Source organism: Delphinapterus leucas, chromosome 6 (assembly GCF_059928025.1).
Source record: "Delphinapterus leucas isolate spDelLeu-1000000601 "Yukka" chromosome 6, BTC_Dleu_Yukka2, whole genome shotgun sequence".
In the NCBI taxonomy this organism is placed as follows: domain Eukaryota; kingdom Metazoa; phylum Chordata; class Mammalia; order Artiodactyla; family Monodontidae; genus Delphinapterus; species Delphinapterus leucas.
Window position 1 is genome coordinate 9,908,313 of NC_143134.1, and position 20,358 is coordinate 9,928,670.

The following is a 20,358-nucleotide window of genomic DNA, read 5'->3' on the forward strand; positions in this document are numbered from 1 at the left end:
AGTCTGCCTGCCGACGCAAGGGACACGGGTTCGTGCCCCAGTCCGGGAAGATCCCACATGCCACGGAGCGGCTGGGCCCGTGAGCCATGGCCGCTGAGCCTGCGCGTCCGGAGCCTGTGCTCCGCAACGGGAGAGGCCACAACGGTGAGAGGCCCGCGTACAGCAAAAAATAATAATAATAATAATAATAATTAACGCAGGACTTCAACTCTTTCATCCCTGTGAAGTACCACCTGCTTACCCATCCCGTGCTCTGAGATATCCCTCGCCTGCCACCCTGATCCTAAGTGACCCCCAAACTGAAAAGGACTCCTGCTTGCTGCTGCTGTTGTTTTTCCATTCTTACCTCACTCTGCCAAACCTGTCCACTTAGTCCACCTAAGCACCCCTGGAAAAGCAGCGTCCTCACCCAGACCACTCCGGAACTGGGCCTCCACGGGGCGCGCTTCCAATGTTTTAGGTCCCTCCTAGTCCCGTGGAGGGGTTTGGGGAGGGGGCTGCTGTTGGCGTCTGGTGGGGAGGTTTCAGGGATGCTGCTAAGTAAGGATCCTACGATGCACAGAACAGACCCACCCAAAAGGAACCAAAATGCCAGTGGTTCGCAGTTGAGAAGCCCCGATCGAGAATGATCCCAGGCCAAGCAGTGCAAGCTTCAAGCTCTCACAGGGCGCAAACTACACACAACTCTCGCAATACAGGGCCACAGCAGTCAGAGAGCGTGGGTTCGGGTGGAGAACCTGTACTGCATCTAAACAGAGACATCCTGATCACTGCCTTCATGGAGGATGAATCAGCGCACTTCCGACAGCAGACTTCTCACTGGCCAGCCTTGCTAGGACAAGCACCCAACGCTTCTGGAGACGGACTCCTACTGTCTCCAGTAGGGGGTTACAATGGCCTTGACCGCACGGGATACCACCGGACCCGGAGGGCTCTTCCTATGAAAGCCATCCACGTGAACAGACTTCTACCTCTCGGTCAGGTTTCTCATCCTTGGCATGGCTGGCATTTTAGGCTGAATAATCCTCTAGGGCGGGGTCTGTCCTGTGCACTGTAGGACGTTTAGCAGCATTTCTGGCCTCTACCCACTAGAGGCCAGCCCCACGTCCCCCATCCAGGTCAACATAGGTCCAGACACTGCCGGACGTCGCTGGGGGTCGAGACCACTCCACTGATGACCTCTGCTCCAGAGCTTACACACCAGACTTCTCACTTAGGTTTACACATCTGCATTTTCATTCACTGATTTGCTGGGTATAAATGTATTTAATAACTAAATCAACACGCTCTTTAATGTTGATATTCTTGAAATAGGATACCACCTGTAACCCTACCGTGGGAAACACGACTCAGCAACACTTCCCTGATTCTTGATGAACACAAATGGAAATTTATCAACACTGTTGGCACCAAGCATCAGGACAACCTGGCTTCCATGACAACAGAGCGATACCCTGACAGACCAACCTGGCCATCTGTCTGTTTTGCTTAGAGTTAAGTTTCTAGAGATGTCCTTTACTCTGCGGCATGACGAAATTCACAGTAAAAGGTAGTTAGTAACTGCCATTTACTCAATATTTACTATGAATTCCATACTTGCTATTCTAATAGCAATACCCACTCTGTTTTTTTTGTTTTTTGTTTTTTTGCGGTACGCGGGCCTCTCACTGTTGTGGCCTCTCCCGTTGCGGAGCACAGACTCCGGACGCGCAGGCTCAGCGGCCATGGCTCACGGGCCCAGCCGCTCCGCGGCATGTGGGATCCTCCCGGACCGGGGCACGCACCCGTGTCCCCTGCATCGGCAGGCGGACTCTCAACCACTGCGCCACCAGGGAAGCCCCCCACTCTGTTATAAATGATACAGTAACTCTATTTGACAGGTGCTACTGCTATTCCCATTTTAACAGGAGGCAGTCGAAGCACCGAGTGGTTAAGTAACTCACCCAAGGTCACACAGGAAATCCACAACAGAGCTGGCATTTCAGTCCAGAATCCACCCTCCTGCCTGTCCTGCTCCTCCGCCTCTCGTATAAAAGCATGCCATACTCATAACTACAAATCATAAGGTAATGAGCACACTGTAGGGGGATTTTACTTAATCTCTTTCAAAGACACGTCCTCTGCACCATAAGCGACAAAACGCCGTGGACACCACGCGCGTTAGGCCACCTGCCATGCACTCCCCACGGCTGTGGCCACTGCGCTACGGCAGAGGCTGGGTCCCCCACCAGGCTTGTCCCGGGGCTGCTCACAGACCCCGCTGCTCCCTGCAGGATGCACCTCCCGCTGCCTTCAAACTGGGTCAGGGCGTAGCAAGGGTTTGCACAACGGAATGTGAGCAGGAGGGAAATGTGTCACTTCCGGGGGGCGGGCGGGAGATGCTTTGGAAGCCAGAGCCCGCCGGCCAGCCCCCTCCTGGAAGCACAGCTGAGACAGAGCCTCCATGGCGCCGGGGCTCAGAGGACCGCACGCGGGGCACACGGCACGAGTGAGCACCGAGTGTGGGTCATGGGGGCCCCTCAGACTGCAGGGCCGTCTGTCACCAGCCACAGCTTAACCCGCCCTCAGTGACACATGCCCTTATCAGCTGAGGGACCCTTACCTGGCCACTCAACTCTCCGTGTCTATTTCCTTATCCCTGAAACCGAGATGGTAACAGCGACCACCACCCGGTGCTGCAGTGAGAATCACGCAGGCTCACACGCGTGAAGACCCGGAACCCGCCCGGTGCGGTCGGCACCCGCTGTCCACCCTAACCCCTCCCGCACGCCGGCCACCTCGCCGCCAGGGTCGAGGGGCTTCACGCCACAAGGAAGGGATGGACAGATATACGTACTGCTCCCGACTATTCTAAGAAGGAAACGATAAATACGCAGACTCAGACGCTAACAAATAACTCACTGACCATACGGAGTTTTCTCAAAACACTAAAAATAGAACTGCCAAACAACCCAGCAATTCCACTCCTGGGCATAGATCAGAAAAAAATGAAAACACTAATTAGAAAAGATACATGCATGCCCATGTTCACAGCAGCACTAACTACAGATGCCAAGATGTGGAAGCAACCTAAATGTCTATCAACAGAGGAATGGATAAAGAAGATGTGGTACATATATACACAATGGAATATTACTCAGCCATTAAAAAGGCAAAAATAATGCCACTTGCAGCAACACAGATGGGCCTGGAGGGCATTATGCTAAGTGAAATAAGTCAGACAGAGAAACACAAATACTGTATGGTTTCACTTACATGTGGAATCTAAAAAATACAACTAGTGAATAAAGCAAAAAGAAGCAGACTCAGAGATACTGAGAACAAACTAGTGGTTACCACTGGGGAGAGGGAAGGGGGAGGGGCAGTACGGGAGTAGGGGATTAAGAGGTACAAACTATTATGTATAAAATAAGCTACAAGGGGCCTCCCTGGTGGCGCAGTGGTTGAGAGTCTGCCTGCCGATGCAGGGGACACGGGTTCGTGCCCCGGTCCGGGAAGATACCACATGCCGCGGAGCGGCTGGGCCCGTGAGCCATGGCCGCTGAGCCTGCGTGTCCGGAGCCTGTGCTCCGCAGCGGGAGAGGCCGCAACAGTGAGAGGCCCGCGTACCGCAAAAAAAAACAAAAAAAAAAGCTACAAAGATATACTGTACAACGTGGGGAATATAATCAATATTTTTAAAACTGTAAGTGGAGTATGACCTTTAAAAATTGTGAATAACTATATTGTACACCTCCCTGTAACTTACATAATGTTGTACGTCAACTATACTTCAATTTTTTAAAAAAAGTAAATAAACAAACAACTAATAAAAAAGAAAAAAAAACTAAATAATAACACCCATGATGTCCTCTGGTACAAAGTGATGGAAAAAGGAAGAAAGCAGAAGAGAGATGACTGCATTTAACCAGCCCAACTGTGGCTCCTGCCTCACCCTCTGCCAATAACACGCATATAAACAAACAGAAATACACACACATCCCCTTCTCAGTGAGCAGACAATCTGCCCGCCAACTAGAGATTCAACAGGAGCCCAGAGTGTGGTGCCAGCTGGCTGTGTGACACGCACAGTAATTAATGTCTCCTGAGGTCAAGGAGGCGGGGACAGAACCGGCAGACAGAGGAGGAGTGATGGGATGGGGAACCAGCGGGGGAGGTTCCTAGACACACAGGAAAGGTGACAGGCAGGGAGAGGATCGCGCTTACCATCAGGGAACCTTTCGAGGAGCATAATCTTCCAAAGGCCATTCTCACCAGGTGCTCTTTATTTACCTGGGAGAAGAGTAAAACTGCTTTCAAGAGCGGAAACCATTGTCCATGCCCACAGGAGGTCGCCCACAGCAACCACCAGCTTGTTACAAACGCAAGGTTCTGAAGTCTTTACGAGACATAATTTCGGTGAAGAAAACAGAGGGAGACTTTCTTAAACATAGAGAGAAGAACCACATTTACATACTGAAAAGTATCTTACGCTACTGAAAAATAACCTAGTCAGGGGACTGGTGTGATAAAATGTGTATGTGGAGCTTTACATATTTTTTTAAAATTTTTCTTGGAGTATAGTTGATTTACGATGTTGTGCTAGTTTCAGGTGTACAGCAAAGTGAACCAGTTATACATATACATGTATCCGCCCTTTTTAGATTCTTTCCCCACATAGGCCATTGCAGAGTACTGAGTAGAGTCCCCTGTGCTGTACAGTAGGGCCTTATTAGTTATCTATTTTATACATAGTGGTGTGTATATGTCAGCCCAATCTCCCACTGTATTCCCCACCCCCCCCGCACATATTGTTTAAGTGCAGATCTGGATGACAAGGCCCTGAACGTGGCTGGTGGGAGGTCCACCAGCTGAGTCACGGGCAGAGCCATGAAATCTGGGGAGCTCGCTGGTGGCGAGTTACAGAGGGTGCTGGACAAATCAAGGGGAGCACCCTGCGGCCGGCCAGAGGAAGAAGGTAGTGAGGACAAAGGTCAGATGCAGGCTTCGCCCTGTGAGGAATCAGTGCTGAGACCGCAAAGGGTGGGCACCCCGCAGCCTTACCCAGGGGACAGCAAAACCTGTGCACGGTCTGGCTGTGGAGCCCTGGGAGAGCCCGGGGAAAGTGCAGGGGCCCTCTCTCCAGAAAAAAATACATTTTCATGGACACCCAGAATTTTAAATTTTGGTGGCTAGTCCATTACAACAAAAAGTCTGTTCTGACCACATACATCTACAGACCAAGCCTGACTTTGGCCAGTTCCTAAACACAAGACTATACCAGAGACACCTGGCTGACCTCAGTAATGCTCTGATGATCTTTTGCCTACTTACTTCCCTCCTCAAGCGGAATTTTTGCCTTTTCAAACCATATGTGGGTCGCTCTTTCGGCCACGACTCCACCAATAAGGAAGGTTAACCAATCGACCTGCTTTGTACAAAGGGATGTTTTTGTCGAGGTCACACATTCTCTGTTCAACCATGAGGGGTATCCTGCAGCCCAGGTGTGCAAGCGACGTGCGCACAGAAGCTGATGCCCAAGGGGCAGGGCGTAGGGGAACGAACAGGAGGTTAGCAGGGTGAGCTCGGAGCCACACACGTTGTCCAGAACACAAAACAAAGAAGTGCCAGGAGCAGCCCTGGAGCCAGGCAACAGGCTAACGTGCATTGGCACCAAACAGCTGTTCACAGGCTTCTCGAAGAAATGAAACGGCGTCGTCTAAGGTTTAAAACTTTCAACCGCTCCAGCGTTAGCGTCTGCCTCGTTACCAAATATTTCTACCTCAATGAAATAAGTATAATCTTTTAAAATACTCGGGAGAACTGCAATTAATTAACTGCAAATCATAATATAACACGAGACCCATCAGTGAAAAACTTTTCTTTAAAAATAATGAAGGGGGGGCTTCCCTGGTGCCGCAGTGGTTGAGAGTCCGCCTGCCGATGCAGGGGACACGGGTTCGTGCCCCGGTCCGGGAAGATCCCACGTGCCGCGGAGCGGCTGGGCCCGTGAGCCATGGCCGCTGAGCCTGTGCATCCGGAGCCTGTGCTCCACAACGGGAGAGGCCACAATAGTGAGAGGCCCGTGTACCGTAAAAAATAGTAATAATAATAATAATGAAGGGAGGCTTCACTGGTGGCGCAGTGGTTGGGAGTCAGCCTGCCAATGCAGGGGACATGGGTTCAAGCCCTGGTCTGGGAGGATCCCACATGTCGCAGAGCAACTGGGCCCGTGAGCCATGGCCGCTGAGCCTGCGCATCTGGAGCCTGTGCTCCGCGACGGGAGAGGCCGCAGCAGTGAGAGGCCCGCGTACCGCGATGAAGAGTGGCCCCCGCTTGCCACCACTAGAGAATGCCCTCGCACAGAAATGAAGACCCAACACAACCATAAATTAATTAATTAATTAATTAAAAAATAATAATGATGAAGGGACTTCCCTGGTGGTCCAGTGGTTAAGACTTCGCCTTCCAATGCAGGGGGTGTGGGTTCAATCCCTGGTCGGGGAGCTAAGATCCCACACGCCTTGCGGCCAAAAAGCCCAAACATAAAACAGAAGCAATATTGTAACAAATTCAATAAAGACTTTAAAAATGGTCCACAACAAAAAACAATTTTTTTTCAATAAAAATTAGAAAAATATAAATAATGAAGTCAGACAGTCAGCATCACAGAGGACAGACCCTCCAAGTGGACACTGGGACACCTACTCCCGGAATCTTAAGATGGTCAACTTTCTGAAAGTCAATGAATACTTCTCAACATGCTTTACAATGAACTCAGTTTCACTCAGTTATTTAAGGAAGTGGTTTCAGAAACTGTCTCCAACTTGGGATGCCAACCTGCGTTATTCCTTTCCTAGCTACGCTGCCGGCGCACAGTGCTCGCTCGGTAAACGGTCCAGGCCTAACTGAACACTGCCCTAGCATCCTTCTCACTGCAGGGAGGCCTCAGAAGGGAGTGAAGCCCTTCTGAAATGTTTACTAGGGGCTAAAAAATTTAAAGCTATGCCAACAGCTCAAGTCTATGTGAAACGGACCTAAGTTTAAACCTTCCAATTAATATAGGAAATGCAGGCTGGATACACCTAGAAGGGGCTTGAACAGATTTGCTTCAACAAACACGCCCTTCGGCACAGGCAGTGAACTTCAGCCCCACTTCTACGTAGGAACGTTTGGCCTTATCTTGTAGGGGTGCTGTTTGTGCTTTAAATTACCATCCCCTGCAGTAAGGGCCTCAGAGGTGAGGAAGGGTTCGAATGCACCTGAGCAAGGAGATGTGCTTTGGTGCAGGCCTGCCGCCCACATGGGCACCTGAGCTCCACGCACAGACACAAAGAAAGCCAGCAGGCCCCAGGGTGGGATCCAAGATCAGCGGCTCCAGAAATGCATCCAAACCAAAAGGAGAACATGGCTACCCTTCTAAAAGCTGGGGCCGAGACCCCACTGGAGTGTCATTCGGGCACCTGGACCGGGGACGTGAGGCCAGCTTCCCTCCGCAGGCCCTCGGCGCCCTGCAAAGCCAACCCAGTTCTCTGCCCTTATGGCCGCTCCCTAAATTCGCGACCGGGTAATTAAAACAGCAGAAGGCGTAGCATCAAAAAATGTTTTAAAAAAATATAAGATGACATTTCACTTCAATATTTCCAATGAAATCTGAAAACTTTACATATCAACAATAATACTTATAGGCCCCAAATATTATAAATAGGCTCCTTTGGTGGGAAAGGAAGGGATGTGATTCTTAATCAAATATTTTTCTAGTTGAAGGACTTCCCTGGCAGTCTAGTGGTTAAGACTCTGCACTTCCACTGCAAGGGGCACAGGTTCAATCCCTAGCCAGGGAACTAAGATCCCACAAGCCGTGCAGTGTGGCCAAAAAAAAAAAAAAAATATATATATATATATATATATGTATGTATATTTTTTTTCTAGTTGAATTAGAAGACTTTTTTTTAAACAGAGGAGTAAAAATTATAATGATAAGTGACTCTGCCACTGTCCCCAAAGGGGAAATACTCTGCTGAAGCCATTTCGATCATTAATCTGATCTGTGATTTAGTCCCAAACATACAACTGCTTTCTATGAAAACTCTTCTCCCCACACAGACACCTCGCTCGTGCAGTGACCCAAATTCTAGCATCCGCGTAATCATTTCTATCAAGCAATGCTTTTAGGATGCAATACCACTTTCAAAATTTTCCAAAGTTAAGAGAGATTCGAAAACATTCAATCCCTGTGTCTTAATAGCTAAGATCTGTGTTTACATCTTGCAAGTGTTTTCTTCAACCATTAGCACAAGAACTTGTTCAAAATACAGATTCCCGAGGGCCCCAGGAAACCGAAACCAGTGGGTCTTGGGGGAGGAGGGGGGACTAGGAATCTGCATTTTTAATAAGCACCCTGGTGTTTCTGATGCAGGTGGTCTCGGAAAATAGCACCGCAGGGAAGACAATTCATTTCCATTAGAGCTGTCTGTCCAGGCTTCAACTCCGTGATTTTTTTTTTTTCCATTTGACACGTCTTAAACACTTGGATGAGTGTTTTTCAAGGAAAATCTGTGAAATGTCATTTTCACCGCAACTACAGCACAACGCCAGAAGGCAAGGCACAGCAGACAGAGTGAGGAATGCAGGAAAGCTCACCTCCTCTAAGGAATCATTTAAAATTACATCTGCATGCGATCTTGATCGTTCCAGGCTAAGTCTCTCATTTTCACCTTTAAACAATATTTTCAGCACTCCCCTGACTATTAATTTTGTTATCTCCATTCTCCAGTTACCTCATCCCGCTACAAAGTGAGAGGATGCCTGACATTTAAATCAGCCTCAGCAGCCTCTGCCCTGGGCTTTCAGGAAGTCTTGCTTTCATGTACCACGCTTTTCCTATTGGAACTCTTTAGAATCAGATTTTATTTCTGATCCTAGATGTCATTATTTTCCACAAGATGACTGAGAACCTACTGGAAATCTCCACCCAGCCACAAATGTAATTTGTTGCACCGAACACGGTCAACTCCTATTTTCAAATCACAAATTCAGATTTTCACTCAAATAACTGCAGACAAGGAGAGCTACCCTGGCGTTACCGGAGTTGACATGTGAAGTCTGTCTCCAGGGCAACAGAGTAGTAAGGGAGGTTCTGAACCGCACTCCTGCTCGTCTGTGATTTAGCAACAGGCTTCTACACGCTCCCATCATGCTCTGGCCATCCCTTTGTCTGATCTCGAAATTACACGGAGTGACTTTTGGGTGCTTGTCCTACTATTTTGTTTTAAGACACTCTATTTCAAATTTTCTTGCTGTTTCCACGTATGTTACCTTTTTTTTCCTTCGAATTTTCACTATCAAGTCATTACACGCAGCTGCTCTACACAAACACACAAACTGGACAGGAGCCGCACCACCATTTTCAAAGTTTTCCATGTGAATTGAGGACTGTGTATTCAGTGGCTTAATTAGAAACCTGCAAACCCCTCCACACAATGCCCTAGTGCTGATTCAGTAAGAACTTCCTGCTGCTTTTGTAAAAGCTCTTCCCAGTTTTTTTTTAAAGCCACTACACAGCCGATCTCTTTCTACCCAATTCTGCAGTTTCACAATACATCTCCTTTTTTGTGAATTCAAGAATTCAACTATACTCCCAATGCCAGAACGTCAATCAATGGCTTGAAGGGGAAAGACAAACACCACCAAAATGCATATGCGAATATTTAAGACAATATTTAAGATAGAATATGGGAAGGCTGTCTAATAAAATAATACAGAGGACAAAATAATGAATTTTTTTGTGTTGCATGTATTTGACCAAGACACAATGGCAACCCCAGTGATAAGCTTTTCTAAACTTAACCCGTGGCTTGCAGTTCCGTTTTTATAACCTACTAATTCCTTTAATGTCTTTAAATTGTACTATTATTTAACAGTTTATTAATAGGAAACAAAAAGGATAGTAAATAAGGCTGTGCATGAAAAAGGTACTGATATTATAAACAAAGCAAAAATGTGAGTTACCCAGTGTTTATTAAAGGTTATACAAAACGCGGGATACACATACACAGAGATGACTACGTATACGTGTATACACGTATACAGAGATGATACAACACACAGAGGTGAATACGCTACAGTAAACAACCCGTATTCTGTGAGCAGATACTCCAGCATAATGACAGCATGACTAGGCATCGAACATCCGTTTAAAAGAACACATTTATCTTTTGCTTTACTACAAACCAAATTCCTAGACTGGCCTAGATTTTAAAGGAATGTGCTTATGCTTACCATATTAAGAAGAGTGGTTTTGTTTCAAAGATTAAAGGAAGAATAAACTTCTCAAACAACAACACTTTGACAGAGTAACCTCCAAGAAGGAAGGAGAATGTAACTGTCACCTCTGAACGGATCCACTCAGAGTTAAGGCCTGTGTCTGTGGATGAACCATGAACAAAGGCCCTAATGCTCGCGCACAAGCCTCACTGCCCGATGATCTACATATTCAAATGTCCGTGTTAATGTCTCCATCTAAATTTGTCTATCGCTCACCTACATCCACTGCATTCTGACAGCCACAGATGAAGTATGCTTGTCTTCTTACACCAGGATTAGCAAAAACAGTCAGAAAACAAAGGTCCAACTGGCCTAACACCATCAGCCATCTACCCTCAAGATCCCATTCTTGCAGGAGGAAACCTACATGGAGAAAACCGCACAATCCAGTCATAACTAGAGCAATGAGAGTCAAGCCCCAGTTTCTGCAACAAATAACACGGTCAGAAATACAGCAAATGCAGCTGAAAGGAAAAGCAAAATCGCTGTGGTAGGTCGGTAATAAAGACTGTAGTCTTGTAAGGAACGGCAGGATATCCTGTAAAACGAACGTGTAATTTACAAATCATTTTTAAAGCTACCAGAAACCAAAGGAAGGGCAATAGGGGAGGATTTACAGAAGACCACCTTCGATACTTCTTCCCATAAAACTGAATCTACGGAAGAGAAAAGCGCTCCTGTTAGCTTTTAATGAAAAGGCAGGGAAAACATCTCTGGTTCATTCTCCTGTGCAAACACCAACTGCTTATGTCGAAAAGAAAAACAGTTTTTGTCAGGGGTGTCACATCTGTTGTAGCTGCACTAGTTGAAGACCTGGCGGGTATTAGAGGACTTCACAAGCCAGGTGGCCCCTCCCCTGGCCCCTCCCCCTGGCCTGCAGCTCTCTTTCATGCTAAGGGTACGTTGTCAGGCAAGGTGCTACTTATTCAAGTTCTACTCTGAAACTCAAATCATTTCATTGTGTGCAGAACAGGACTCAACTATAGTTTACTCCAAATTGGAGCATGAGAAAAATATTTCAGAGAGAGCTCAGCCTTCCAAAAATAAGATTTGGTTGGTGGGGGGCGGTAGCAGCTTGAGAACAAAAATGGTCCCCAGCACGTCTCAGTCTTCCCACCTAAGTGTGCTGGGCAGGTGTTATCGCGGAGCTGGGGGGGGGGGGTCTGTGACCCTGCCCTTCTGCAGCCTGTCACTCTGTTCTACTCCACAGACTCTGACGAGGTCATGCTTAATGGCCAAAAAATCCACCACATGCCTAAAGGAGAAAGTAGAAAAAGATAGGCAGGCCTGCGGGTGTGACGTCTGTTGAGGCATGCAACTGTTATTTTAAACATAATTAGACTAATTGCCTCGCCATCTCCACCGATGCAACTGCACACGCAATTAATTAGAACTGATTTTAAAAGCCCTGTTTGGAATCTTTTGTTCCCCACTTCCTACAGATCAAATTATCAAGGAACAAATTCAATTTTTCAACTTTTATTTTAAGAGAGGCACACACGTGCATTAACTGGGTCTGATCCACTAATGCAAGTCATTTAACCAGCAATTACTCTACTCTGAAACTAAAAGCCAATTCAAATTTTCAACACTACTATAAAATAATTCCCTGGGAAGTATGACCATCTTGCAAGACTGCTGGTGAAAAACACGAATAATCTCATAGCTCTCCACCTAGAAAGGAAGGTGAAAGAAAACAAAGTTCTGGGACCTCCCTGGTGGCGCAGTGGTTAAGAGTCCACCTGCCAATGCAGGGGACAAGGGTTCGAGCCCTGGTCCGGGAAGATCCCACATGCCGTGGAGCAACTAAGCCCATGCGCCACAACTACTGAGCCTGCGCTCTAGAGCCCGCGAGCCGCAACTACTGAGCCCACGTGCCACAACTACTGCAGCCCGCGCGCCTAGAGCCTGTGCTCCGCAACAAGAGAAGCCACCGCAATGAGAAGCCCAAACACTGCTAGGAAGAGTAGCCCCCGCTCGCCACAACTAGAGAAAGCCCGGGGCACAGCAACAAAGACCCAACACAGCCATAAATAATAAATTAAATCAATCAATCAAAAAAAAAGACAAAGTTCCATTTCACAGGAAAATTAAAGTATCAAGAAAGCTGCCTCTTACCACGTGTTTTATTCTCCACAGGTTTTTCTACCCCCAGTCAAACGTAGTTCACTTTAAAAAAGACATTAAGGAAAACACAACAAAGTAGTGAATATAACAAAAAAGAAGCAGACTCACAGACATAGAGGACAAACCAGAGGTTACCAGTGGGAGCGGGGAAGGGCTATGTAGGGGGAGGGGAGGTACAAACTACTGGGTGTAAGACGGGCTCAAGGATGTATGTACAAAATGGGGAATAGAGCCAATACTCTGTGATTACTATAAATTGAAAGTAACCTTTAAAAATCATACAAAACATTTTTTTAAATCTAAAAAGAAAAAAAGGACTCCAAGGGCCATTTAACAGAGTCGGGTGCGATGGGCTGGCTGATTGGGAAAATTGTGAAAAGGTGATGACTGAGGACAAAGGCTGAGATACCGGAGCTGGAGACGGGTGGGGAGGGGCAGAGGGGCAGGAAGATGAAACAAGAGGTCGCAAGCTGGAAAAGAGAAAAAGCAAGCTTGACGGCTGTGGGAAGGAGAGGTGGTGGGACCAGCTGGGGGTTCCTCCCGAATCGGCATCTGTGAAGGGACTGATGCCGGAGGGCAGCGTCCACAGCCATGCCGGAGGTGCGCCCGCCCAGCCGCAGTGACCACCAGTGACCAGCCCCACACGGCAGGCCTGAAGGTGGGAGCGGTCACAGCTCACCTGATCTGCGCTGAAGTCTAAGCTCCCGAGGCGGCCGCACTCTGACAAAGGACAGCGATCCATGCGGGGCACAGCACGGGCTGTCACTACAGAGGGGCTTCTGCCCACGGGATCTGAGGCCAAGGAGGCTCACGCCCTTGCTGCGGGTTCCGCAGACCCTGCAGCTGACCACGGGAGCGGGAACGGGACAGAGAGCCAGCCACGCGGTCCTGCGGCCACGCACCCAGCAGGGGCCGCGGCCCCCCGGATGGGACACCAAGGGTCCCCCCAGCGTGACCTTGGAGAACCGCCTGGAACCGTTTCTGGACATCCTTGAAATCTATGTGGAGACGGACCGTGTGCCAATACGTGGGAAAGCACAGAATTCTCCAGGACCGAGAAGTACAAAGACCCGTTCCCCCGCTGGGAGCGCCCGGGCAGCGACGGGAAAAATCGGTTTCCAGCAGGCGGCGACCTCCCGGGCAGTGAGCCGAGGAAGCACGTGGGATCTGGTGTGGTCCCTGGTGACACACAAGGGACCACGGGGGATGCCCCGGTGAGTCCTGCGTGTAACAAACACAGCCGCGACCAGATTCTGAACAGGAAAGTGGCTCCTGACAGGAACCGACAGGAACCAACCCCCGTTCAGCTGGGGTATTCTGTAAAGGAAAGTACAGGCTATCTTAGAACGAATTTGCACCCCCACTGCATCACAGGAGGGATATATATGCCGGAGTCACGACACAGCCGAGATGACTAGGTGTTTCCACCCACTCCTTAAACAGCTGTAGGTACAGAAAACAATGTCACTCCTCCTCCCAAGAGTATGTGAAGCCCAGGATTTGCAGAAATATATGAAAAAGACCATGTTCCTCTCTGTGCTCTCATTATTCTGGGAGCTTCAACAGAAGGAGTGCTGAAGCGCTCTGTCAGTGATACAGGGCGTGTGTTCATTTCCAAAAGCTAAAAGCAGAGGCGCCGCTCTAGTCTGAAATCACGTTGCTCACCTCTTGGGTTGAACAAAAGGGCTCACAGCAAGATTACTTTTTAAACCGTTCCACATTTATCCTCATAAAACAGAACAATACAAAATGAATGGCCAAATAAGCAGACATGACACTTTAATGTACTCATCTATAAAAGTTCTCAGTTCCAACTTAAAACATCTGAATGATTCACGATCATTTTCCCATTTGCCACATTTTTTCAGCATGACGTTTGCGGAGTGGTGGAGACCAACATACTTCAAGTAAAACTCATTCACCAATTTCTTAATTTAACAAATTCTTTACCGAGGGCCTATTATGTGCCAGGCAGCGTTCTAGCTGCCGGGGATACAGACAGACATAAAATGAATCAAAGTCCTGGCCCTCACGGAGCTTACTGTCTATTTAAGGGAAAGAACAAGTAAGTAAGTAATCCATGATTTTAAACGGACCTAAGTGCCACAAAGAAAAATTAAGCAGGGCAAGGCCAGCAGAGTGACAGGAGGAGGCCGAGGGGCTTTGGGGGATACGGCGGTCAGAGAGGATCTTCTGAGGAAGACAGCAAACTGCAGAAAGGGAGCGGGCCACGCTGAGATGCAGGTGAAGGCAGCCCTGCCCTCCAGGGAGGGCAAAGAGCAGGTGACAAGGCCCCAGGCCTTGGTGATGTAATAAACGGCAAGAAAGCTTGCGTGGCTGGAGCGAAACACGTGGCTGGAGCGAAACACGTTAAGCGGCAAAGACAAGGTGGCAGGAAGGGCGGGGCTTGGGTACTCGGCTTCCGTGTAACCATCCTGCAGTTTTGAACAACAGGCGTCACGTCACGCTGACGGAAACACCAGGGACCCCAGGGGACCCGGCGGGGCAGGAGGGCGAGTTAGGAGGCGATTTCAAAAGTTAGAGCTTAATCTGACGCTCTAATGCTTTCACCCTCAGATCTCGCAGGGGGTGGTGACCCACTTCTTCAATTCACCTCTTTCTAAAGAAACAAGACATGGAGACGTATTAGCACACATGCCTCGGTGACTTTATTAGTCTGAAAAACTGACAACTGTTGTTTCAAACAATCTCGGTCGAGCAGCCTTAAAATCAAGCACAAAACACAAGGACCATCCTCCCCTCCTTCACTGTAACTACGTGAAAGTCATGTATGAGTGAATAGCTCTTTTGTCCTTAAACAGGCTATTTGAAAAACAGAAGCACACTGTCTTTTATTGTCCATTCATGGTTCACATAGCCCCTGGGGTTGGCTTTCGTCCTTCAAAAGCCTTTAATGGACAGGTACACGTAAGCCTTGCTCTGTAGACTGTGAGAGCTGGAAGGCGTGGGGAGGGCCCACGGCTCCCCTGCGTGCCTGAAAGGAAAGGGGTATCAGGTACGCAGGGTGACCTCACCTGTAAGGTATGCGCCAGGGACTCAGAACAAAGGTGGCTTCCTTCCTTCATAAGGAAACACAATCTGTCCAGAAAACTGCTTCATTGCTCTTGAATGATTTAGGGCTGCACCGTCTACTAGAAACAGCTCCAGTCTTTAACCTCTGTTTATTTTATTAACAAAACTGTGTGTTACATCATTCTTTGTTCAAACCTTAAAGGAAAGCCCGGCATATTCATTAATCAAAACTATATATTATTGTTCAGGTCACCTTTGATCATGTGTTTGTGCCAGGTACGTGTATTTATCAGTGAGAGACTGTAAGGGACACACGGTATGTCTCCAGGGTCAGGACTCTGGTTTCCTGTCCACGTGAAATGTGGAAGGAAGGCAATTAAGCTGGTGTTTTAGGTTGTACTTAGTATATAAAAGGAAGGCCCGCATTTTCACATTTTAGGGCATGTTGAGTTTTCCGGCGTATGAAATGTTATCACTGCTCCCTTTTTCAGATAGGGATATCGAAGCAAAACAAGTTCTTGGCGCACAGAACGCATTCAGTCATGGCTCGCCTAGATGCAACCAACAGAACACCAAGTTGCTGAAGTATTACTTCTCTCTTTCAAGATCACAAAACATCTTGCTACATATTTTTCCCCCAAGGTCAGGTAGTCAAGAATTTACTCTCTTGAATCCCACGCACATTACTGCATAGGATCAGCTCTTAAAGTGATATCAGAACTACGGTTGCTACTATTTTCACCCTAAAGTTACTGATAGACAGTTGTGATCTAACTTCTCCCAGCTTTGCAGACTGCCTTATCAGGACATAGCTGCCAATAACTGGGAATGCTGCATACTTGTCAGATAACACTCAACTGACTAGAAAAACTGATACTAAGTATCAAACTGAAAATCAATCTTGGCCTCAATCTGTCTTTAATTCACCTATTCTACTCTTTGGTTTACGTTACCAATGTGTCTGGTAACTTCCATGAAATGGTGACCTTTCGATCCAGTAACAGAGGAAAAAACACAACCTGTTTCCATACCTTCTGAAACTCCAACATTTATATGTAAGGCATGTTGAACAGATCCCACCCAGTTACAGAAGGGATGGGTGGACCGCAGCAGGGCTGCAGCTAAACAGAGATAAGACACCAGCCAGCTGTTAATGCCAGGACTCCCTGCCCAGACCCGGACCTGATGCCACTATTGGAAGGAGAAAAAAGCCGCCGGCAGAGGGATGAGAAATCTACATATCAGGTTAATGTGAAAAATAAACTTGCCTCTCAGTCCAGGAAGAAAGCTAGGCTCACAAAGAAGAAACTTAAATAAACCTAGCAACACATGCGAATTTGCATGATAAACATGGATGTAGCATCATGCTCCTTTGACAGAAAACTCTGCAGGTACAGCACGCCTAGAATCTGCAGTGCGAAGCATCTCTAAGGTTACCGAGCCTACCTGATGGGCTGGCTGTTCCTCAAGATGGACCACTCTCTTAACTATAATGAAATGTTGGGTCGATGTAGTGCTACTTATTGGTGAGTATCACACAGCTCAGTCTCCTGACAGAGGTGATAGCAACTCAAGGTATTTCCACGCATTATAGTTAAATATCTGACACATGAACAATCACAGGGACTCATGCTTGCAGGTATTTGAACCAGAGCTGGCTTAGGATTCGAGAACTGGAAAGTGTCCCTTGGGGCTACTTTATTCTTCTAACTGCCCCTTTCTGCTTCATTTTCAGGGATTTAGGGTGTGGAGGTGCCATTCACTGCTACCCACATCATCACCTGTGCTTCCTGCCATCCGCAGGATTGCCGACCACAGGAATTACTCAGTATCTCGATCACCTGCACCAAAACCGAGGCCTTGATTACAGGTAACATTTTCACTCCAACAGCAGACTTGCAAGCAGAGCAATCAGAAGGTGTTTGGTACTTCAGCATGTGCTGTTAGGAAGCTGGACAGCCACATGTAACTCAATGAAGTTAGAATACTCCCTCACACCGTGCGCAAAAATAAACTCAAAATGGCTTTAAAGATTTAAACAGAAGACAAGATACCATGAAGCCCCTAGAAGAGAACAAAGGCAAAACATTCTCTGACATAAATCATACCAACGTTTTCCTAGGTCAGCCTCCAAAGGCAACAGAAATAAAAGCAAAAATAAACAAATGGGGCCTCACCAAATTTATAAGCTGTTGCACAGCAAAGGAAACCATAAGCAAAAGAAAAAGACAACTCTATGGACTGGGAGAAAATATGTGCAAATGATGCGACCCACAAGGGCTGAATTTCCAAAATATACAAACAGCTCATACAATTCAATAACAAAAAAACAAACAAAGAATCCAATCGAAAAATGGGCAGAAGACCTAAATAGACATTTCTCCAAAGAAGGCGTACAGATGGCCAAAAGGCACATGAAAAGATGCTCAACATCGATAATTATTGGAGAAATGCAAATCAAAACTACAGAGAGGGGCTTCCCTGGTGGCACAGTGGTTTGGAATCTGCCTGCCGATGCAGGGGACACGGGTTCGTGCCCCGGTCTGGGAAGATCCCACATGCCGTGGAGCGGCTGGGCCCGTGAGCCATGGCTGCTGAGCCTGCACATCTGGAGCCTGTGCTCCGCAACGGGAGAGGCCACCGCAGTGAGAGGCCCGCGTACCGCACAAAAAAAAAAAAACAAAAAAAACTACAGTGAGGTATCACCTCACACCAGTCAGAATCACCATCATCAAAACGTCTACAAATAACAAATGCTGGAGAGGGTGTGGAGAAAAGGGAACCCTCCTACAGTGTTGGTGGGAATGTAAATTGGTGCAGTTACTATGGAGAACAGTATGGAGGTTCCTCAAAAAACTAAAAATAGAGTTGCCATATGACCCAGCAATCCCACTCTTGGGTATATACCCAGACAAAACTATCATTCTAAAAGATACACGTACCCTATGTTCACAGCAGCACTATTTACAATAGCCAAGACATGAAAGCAACCTAAGTATCCACTGACAGATGAATGGATAAAGAAGACGTGGTGCATATATACGCTGGAATATTACTCAGCCATAAAAAAGAATGAAATAATGCCATTTGCAGCAACATGGATGGACCTAGAGATTATCACACTAATCAAAGTCAGAAAAAGACAAATACCATATGATGTCACTTAAACGTGGCATCTAAAGTACGACACAAATGAACCTATCTACAAAACAGAAACCGACTCACAGGCATAGAGAACAGACTTGTGGTTGCCAGGGGGGAGGGATGGTGGGGGAGGGATGGACTGGGAGTTTGGGATTAGCAGATGCAAACTAGTACATATAGGATGGATAAACAACAAGGTCCTGCTGTAGAGCACAGGGAACTATATCCAATATCCTGTGATAAACCATAATGGAAAAGAATATGAAAAAGAATGTATATATGTATAACTAAATCACTCTGCTGTACAGCAGAAATTAACACATTATATATCAACTATACTTCAATAAAATTTTTTAAAAAATAAAGAAGGTGTTTGGTAAAGGTCAACACCATCATTGCTAGCTAATTCCTATTAGATCCACTTCCCTTTCCTCTGTGTCAGAGTGACAATGTGTCAGGGGTGAGAGATAACAGATCACATATTTTAACTTTCATAAGACTTTTGATTCAATTCAGCAGAACATTCTTTCTAAAAAACTAGGAAACATTATTTCTAGACCACCATGGTGGGGGTGACGCAAACGTTGCGAGGGCCGCCTTCCACAGAGGATCTGATGACAGAAGTTTCCCCAACCTCTGGTAACACGCATAGCTGTCTTAGATCATGGAGAATGAACACAATTCAGGGCACCAGAGGGATACGTGTGGTGAGGTCTCTCTCTTATGAAGACAAAAGGGTCGGTCCAAGTGGACCTGGGGTTCTGGAATCTGAGCTGTCAAGCCCATCAAGATGTAGTTCCTGAAATGAACACCCACTACGTTTTCAACCGTAAAGGACAGAAAAGGGACACAAGACACAAGATTCCCACTCTCAAGTAACATACAACTTGGTACAGGAGACAAAGCTAAAAAAAAAATCATGAATTAGAGAACAAATACCAAATGAGAGCGGAGAATCCTCAAAATAAATGGAATAAACAAGTTAAGTATGTGTTTAAGATCAAGGGTCCACATATGATAATTCTCTATTACAGAAACAGCATTGGGGGTGGACAGGTTTCAGTTCCCACGGATGGTTACTGACTCCACCGTGAGGATTACAGAAACAAGAGGTGGTTTAATTAGGAAGGTACTCAAAACTAAGGGCTCAAATAAGAGATGGGAGAAAACCAAGCTTTCAGGAAGAGAAAATCTGAGGGTCCAGGCGAAGCATGAATCAGCAACGCAGCGAGTTATTTTTAAAGATATACAAGGAGCACTGCACTCAGGAGGGTCACGTGATAGTCCTTCCACAGCGCGAGGCTCTATTCTACCCAGAACTTCTTGACCAGGCTCAGGGCTCCTCTGGACCGGAACCCAAGCACGAGGAGAAGCTGGCGGGCATCCAAAGTAGAGCGACTAAAACGATCAAAACATTAGGAAACAGGTCCTAAGAGGACATGTAAAGGAAGTGCAGTATTTAGGCCAGATAAGGGATGGTTAGGAGCACTTCTTTCCCATTAGGGACGGGACGAGAGGAATGGGATTAAACTGCAACGACAGGGATTTGCATTTGATACAAAAAAAAAGAAGAACTTCCTGGCTACAAAGAGTGTGCGTCTGGAGTAAGTTGTCAACAAGGTTTGAAACGTCCTTCTCCAGAGACTTTAAAATACAGTACATGATCATCTTCATAAAATGTTCACTCAGTGGCCTTTCTTACCCTACAAAGGCAGGAAGTGAATATTTTAACTATAAATAGAAGCTCCA

At 46.9% G+C, this 20,358-nt stretch overlaps 1 protein-coding gene across 7 annotated transcripts in view; it reads right to left on the bottom strand.

Moving 5' to 3' along the window:
* Positions 1–20,358, bottom strand: part of SH3RF1 (SH3 domain containing ring finger 1) — a 159,160-nt gene that overhangs the window by 126,795 nt on the left and 12,007 nt on the right. For 5 of the 7 annotated variants that reach the window (XM_089912676.1, XM_022594856.2, XM_022594853.2 and 2 more), the window contains one exon: positions 4,207–4,272. The exons of the other annotated variants lie outside the window; for them this stretch is intronic. In XM_089912676.1, coding sequence (XP_089768802.1) covers positions 4,207–4,272 — 66 coding nt within the window. The remainder of the gene's footprint in view (positions 1–4,206; positions 4,273–20,358) is intronic. 7 annotated transcript variants of the gene reach the window in all.